This window comes from Orcinus orca, chromosome 1, assembly GCF_937001465.1.
Source record: "Orcinus orca chromosome 1, mOrcOrc1.1, whole genome shotgun sequence".
NCBI lineage: Eukaryota > Metazoa > Chordata > Mammalia > Artiodactyla > Delphinidae > Orcinus > Orcinus orca.
Genome location: NC_064559.1, coordinates 192605778 through 192611830, shown reverse-complemented (window position 1 = coordinate 192611830; position 6053 = coordinate 192605778). Strand labels below are relative to the sequence as shown.

Sequence of the window (6053 nt, the reverse complement as noted above, 5' to 3'; positions counted from 1 at the left end):
GCTCCAGAAAATAAGGTTCCCTTTCTCAGTGCATAAGGGCTGCTATAGTGGTCCACAAGGTTTTACTACTCTTTTGATTCTTGAGAAATGGCTCCTATGGCAGGAAAGCATTAGGATTCACGCCACCCCCAGCTGTAACATAAAGCAAATAAACCATCAAATATATCTAACTAGGATCTTAAGATTTCTCTGAACTATTCTCTAGAAACACCATTTGCCTTTTTAATGGGGGCACAGAAACAAAAAATGCCTGTTTGCCAATAAACATCTGAAACACTATCGTAACAGCTGATCAGAGCCGAGGCATCACAACAAAGTGACGATTGTGGAAGAAGACAATGCATACGACTCTGGAGCGAGAAACTCCAGGGCAGAGACCTCGCAGTGATGTGTGTGCTGGGTATTTCCGCCAGCCTAAAGGCCCCACCTGGAACAAATATAAACTAGGAGGGTCTCTATCACTGGACAATTTATTACCTGGACAGAAAGAAGTCACTGCCACCAACAGCACTGTGCAGTTTTATTAACCATTCAAGTACAGTAGCATCTGTTAAGATCGGGACAGAATTGGGATTTAAAAGTGAACAGATATTCAGCATCTAACAGTTTGAAAGAAGCCACTACATACTCTTTTCACAAACATGTTTTCACAGAGCCAATACAGTACTAGCCATTAACCCAGCACACCAAGTGTACTGAAGTAGAAAAGATGCAACAAGAAAAATAGCTACATTAGAAAGACTTCAACACTTTAGAAAAAGAGTAAAACACTTTTAGTTTCTCCCCTTTAGCCCCTAAAACAACATCATACAATCTGGATCTACCTATACAGTCCTACATCAGCTTCTAGAATATTTGTCAGGAGGGCAAAAATAAAATGACACTGGCCAGTACAGTCTTTGGATATTTAGGAAGGGGAGGGGGAGAAAGTCAGTTCTCAGAACAAATTAGTCAGCTTCAGTCTCATCAGCAGGATCTTTGGATTCTTTGTTCTTCCGCACTTCTTCAATGTGCTTGTCCTGTAAAGAAACAGTATATACCATCAGTCAAGTAAAAAAAGCCTGCCAGGTCACACCCCCAAGAGGCCCAAATCAGCATCAGTAAGTATGTTATATAACATATATAATAATATACTATTATTATATAATTATATATTATGGGAATCACATAACTAGAGTTCTAAGACATCATCTTTGAACTTCCTGGGTCACTCATGGAACCTAATGATTCAGCCTTCTACTGCTCTTCCAAAGAATGTGCAATTATGCTGGGAATTGGTGAATATTCCTTCTTATTTAATATAAGATGCCTCTGATTTAACATGTTAACCCCAAAATTGATGACAAAGACACCAAGCACATGTGATCAAGGCAGAGAGTCCAAGCCACTTCGTTGGTGTATCAAACCTCAAGCTCTTAAGCCCCTCAAAGCCAGGAAGAGACACCAACCTTCTCTCGCAAACGCTCCAGTTTGGCAGCCATTTGCGCCTCTCGGTTCTCTTTGTTGGCTTCCATTTTGTGGGTCAGCTTCTCTTCTGCCATTTTACTGAAGTTGTTGTTCTCCTCTATCGCTTTTTGAAGTACTTCCTTCTCATGCTCTCGTTTCTCAGCAAGCTGCTTCAAGACCTCAGCTTCATGGGACTGGAAAAGATTTAACAGGCTAGGCGCTCTGAAATGTTACTTAGCGTAGTTAAAAATCACAAAAGAAATTATTAATTGAGGATTGAAGATAGAAAATTAGATCTCTAAATAATACTGAAGTCAGGACCTGAATTATCCATATCAAAATACCGTGAAAATTATATTCTTTTTCTAGTGTTTGTATTTACTTTGGAAGACTGCCCGTATTTGTTCAGAGATTCTTGCCCAATTATTCCTTAAGGAAATATTCGTAAGATTTACTGCTTAATGGTATCAAGATGACTTGAGTGACATGCACTTAGGAATGACACTTTATTGTAAAGAATTTTGGTTTTTTAACTTCAAAGGCTACCTAAAGAAAATTAGGTCATTATAAAAAATGTAACCATATTGATAAAAAGAAAATACATGGCAATGATAGAAAATTTAAGACTAAGCCTCCAGATTACTATTTAAGTCAGAGGATTTGTTTCAAGGAAAGGCTTATTAGCTTTTTTCTGTGGAAGCTGCATTAAATTCCAGACCACTGGAGCTCTGTTACCACGGTGTGCCTCCTTCAACAGACTCAGAATAGCTTATTGCCAAACAGATTCCAATGTGTTTGGAAGCATCAACTTGCATGAAAACTTCAGAGCATCTGCCACTAGTTCTGTTAATTCTCTTCTTCAAAATCCCAGTCGTGATAAGAGTTTCACTATATTTAGCCAGTTACTATGTAAAGCGCAGACTAATGACTACAGGGCCAGCACTGATTCCTAAAAAAAGTCTCTGTCCAGCCTTTGGCTACATCTCTTCCATGAACTCAAACTAAGTGAACTCCATCAAACTCCATCAACTCAGACTAAAAAGAAGAGCAGGTGGGAGATGAAACACCATTGCAAACACAGCCACTCTTCCTGGGGAAATAATTCCATGTTGACAGTGGGTCAGCACACATACATAAAACATGCGGCACCAAAAGGTGCACAGCACATGCTACAGCAGCTTAAAAAGGGGCCCAAAGTGTATGTGTGTGGTTACATGTACCAGACTTCAAAACACTAACTGTGTTGGTCGTAGGCAGGTTACTACTTCACCTTTTTGTGCCTTCATTCCTCTAATTTTAAAATTAAACCCACTTACCCCAAACAAGGTTGTTGGAAAGGGGGACTAAATGAGAATTTCTGTAAAATTCTTAATGAAACGTTTAATAGAGGGAAATACACCAAAATGTTAACAATAGTTATTTCTGCGAAGTAAGATAACGGATACTTTTAATTTCCTACTTATAAACTTCTGCGGTTCTCAATTTTTCTATAACAAGCATATTAATATTTGTTGACTTTTCTGACTAGTTCTTTTTAAAGATAGCTACTTTATAACAGAAGTATTTAGATAATAGCTGCCACAATACCAGTATGCCAGCTGAGCAACACAATCACATAACTAGCAATTTAAAATGTTTTTATTGTACAGCTCTCAAAAAACAAAACAAAACAAAAAAACCACAGACATACACAGAAACCCAAAAAACAAAACAAAAAAACCCCAAACCTTAAGAGACAAAAAAAGAATCATCTACCAACAAATCTATTTTTCAAAAAGAAAGCATGAGAAGCATGAACTTTGGTTTCAGGCAGACCTAGGCTTGAATTCTGGCTCCAATACTCACTAGCTATGTGACTCAGAAAAATGACAACATTCCTGAGACCATTTTCTAACCTAGTATCTCAGACCACACCTACCCTCTAGGGTCACTGTAGAAAAGGAGAATGTAAGTAAAGGAGATGGTACACAATAGGAGCTCAATAAATGATGGCTGGTATTTTGTTCCCACCACTGGCATATGTAATTTTCACAGTTATAATCACCATCTGGCTACAATTCTGTTTTCCTCCTCTTATAAAAATAACACAGATTTGCCATATTACATTAATAAATATCCTGTTTTCTGTGAATTGATGTTTACCTTGCGTCTTTCTTCTGCAGCTTCTAGTTTCTTCTGAATTTCCTCCAGGGAAAGATCCTTCTTCTTTGGAGGGGAAAGGGGGAATTCTGGGACAGATTCTTTTGATCGAGGGCTGAGAATCAGCTCAAAAGCCTGGCCTGAGGCACGCTTCTCCAGTTCCTTCACCTGGATATCTGGATTTGATCATATTTATAATATATTCAGAAAAATGGAGTTTTCCTATTCTAATAAACTGTTCTACCGTTTTCTAAAAACCAAATCAATTTAATGAATAGAATTAGGGCTGATGAAGCAGCTGTGTTTACAGGCAAGAAATTATTATCTAAATACCACCTCCCAGAAAAACAAAGCTCAACATTTTTGGATTAATAAATACCATTCTAAGATATCAGTATTTGACAATCATTTCCCTGAACAAAACAAAGACTTATGCAAAACTCCACATTTTGCTTTACACCAAGCCAAATCATCTAATAATGAAACAATAATTATGAGCTCTCAGTACATTCAAGTAATAATATTTTTTTCTTTTTTAATTATTCTCTGATTTATAAAATAGATTTTTTTTTTGGTAAGACCAAAACACAAGTGCCAAATTATAAGCTTAAGACTTGAGCCATCTCCTAAAATTAGAAGCCCATCACAATTTCGGATTTTCCAAATAGATTACCTACCAGAAGAAGCCATGGTGAACAGAAGACAAGAGACTGGCAGTGTATTCTACACAATCCACTAGCAAGGAAAACCCTGGAAACGATTTTCAAAAGCATGCGATCAATTTCTTTGCATTTCCATGCCATCGATTCAAAGGGACCTCAAATCACATCCATATAAATCAATGTCAGAAAAATCACTACTGTGGAATTAAATAAGACATCATTAACTAGAAAATTATAAAAATCCATAAAATACTCCAACACTGGAAAATGTGAATTGAATAGAACGCTGGTTGCAGAAGATGAAGTTAACTGAGCTTGCCTGTTCAAAAAATACTTATATTTTTTAAATTAGACGGAGTTTAAGTCACAAGATTTTTTCCTCCCCTATATTTTCCCCCTGGTGAGAAGATATTCCAGGTTCAACGCCTAGCGAGACCGGAGCCATCTTAACACTGCCTACAACTCATTGTGCAAATGAAATACCCAACCCTGCTTTGTCTGTGTCTGCCATGTGGAAAACAAAACGCCCAAGCTAATATTAACCAATAATGTCGAACTCCCATTGTTCCTGCGGTTTAAGCTCCTTGTCCAACAGCTGGTAACATTAATTAGTTTTTATGAACCTCTAGGTTTTAGGTTACAATAGTTGCTGCCTTGTGTAGAATTTTTCATGAAAAATTCTACATCCCTTGATTTTTTTTAAAGGTCATGATTCTTGTAGACCCCAGACTAGTACCAAAACCGTAGGAATACAGGGTCTCAACACCTGGAACTTAAAATCCGAGTCAGCAACACGGTCTAACCCCGGCGGAGCATTAGACTCAGCACCAGATCCAGGGTGGGCGTGGCCCCGGCCCAAGCGAGGAAGAGCGGCAGGCCGCCCCCGACCAATCAGAGCATGCCCTACACTCCGGCCTCTGGCCCCGCCCCCTTCCTCCCCGCGCCTTTTCGAATCTCCCCGAACTCATAACACCCCGGAGCCCGCGCGCGTGGGAAGGGGCGGGATAGGCGGGGCCAACGGTCCTATCCGGGTAACTCCGCCCTTCCCGGGCTCGCCCCGTGCGGACGCCCCCACCAACTCCCGCCAAAAACACCTTGCGGCGGCCCCCACCCTCGCCGCAGCTGGGCGGGTGGGGCAGTCCCCGGAAAAAAAACGTGGGGTACCCCACCATCGGCTCACCACCTCTTTCCTTCACTCCCAATCTGCCGCCACCCAAGCGGTCCGCGCCCCACGCCATGAGGACTGGAGCGCTCTCATGGGGTGTCAAGCTCTCGGGCGCTGCTCCCTGGGGGCGCCGCCCCGCCCCTTCAGACAATGGGGACCCCAGCGGGGCTGCGCCTGCAGGAGGAAGGTGGGGGCCAAACGAGGGCCTACGCCCCCTATTGTCTCCTCGACGACCTCCCGGGGCTAACGCACCGAGCTCGCCCAGCAGGCCGCGCCCCCTCCCCACCACGGCCGCGCCCCCTCCCCACCACGGCCGCGCCCCCGGGGAGCAGGGACAAAGCCGAGGCTCCGCCCGAGCCACACACAAAGCGGAGCGATCCCCGCCCGCCAGCCCCTCTGGGGCCGCGGCCCCGCCCGCCGCCCTCCAGCAAGGGGTCGCTGCCAAGACCCTGCCCCTCCCTCCGGCCGCGTCCCTCTCGCTGCCCCCAGCCTGCAGCCGCCGCCGCCACCTCCTCCTGGAACCCCGCACCCACCTGCTCGGTCCGAGCCGCCTGGCCACACTCTGAGCACCCACAGACCCGGGCGCGCACAAAAGCGCCAAACAGCGGCACGTGACCTCCCCGCAGGGCTCCGCATTGGCT

General features: G+C 43.3%; 1 protein-coding gene across 2 annotated transcripts; it reads right to left on the bottom strand.

Annotated features, from left to right (window-relative positions):
* Positions 1 to 503: 503 nt before the first annotated feature.
* STMN1 (stathmin 1) lies at positions 504 to 6053 on the bottom strand. Of its 2 annotated transcripts, none has more exons than XM_004266660.3 (5): positions 5946 to 6053; positions 4263 to 4335; positions 3589 to 3761; positions 1449 to 1640; positions 504 to 1019 (listed from the first exon to the last, which is right to left on the bottom strand). In XM_004266660.3, the coding sequence occupies exons 2-5, from the start codon at positions 4273 to 4275 to the stop codon at positions 948 to 950; spliced, it is 450 nt and encodes a 149-aa protein (XP_004266708.1). In that variant the 5' UTR covers positions 4276 to 4335; positions 5946 to 6053; the 3' UTR covers positions 504 to 947. The 2 variants fall into 2 exon arrangements, with proteins under 2 accessions (XP_004266708.1, XP_049568320.1); XM_049712363.1 differs by lacking the exon at positions 5946 to 6053 and adding an exon at positions 4984 to 5069.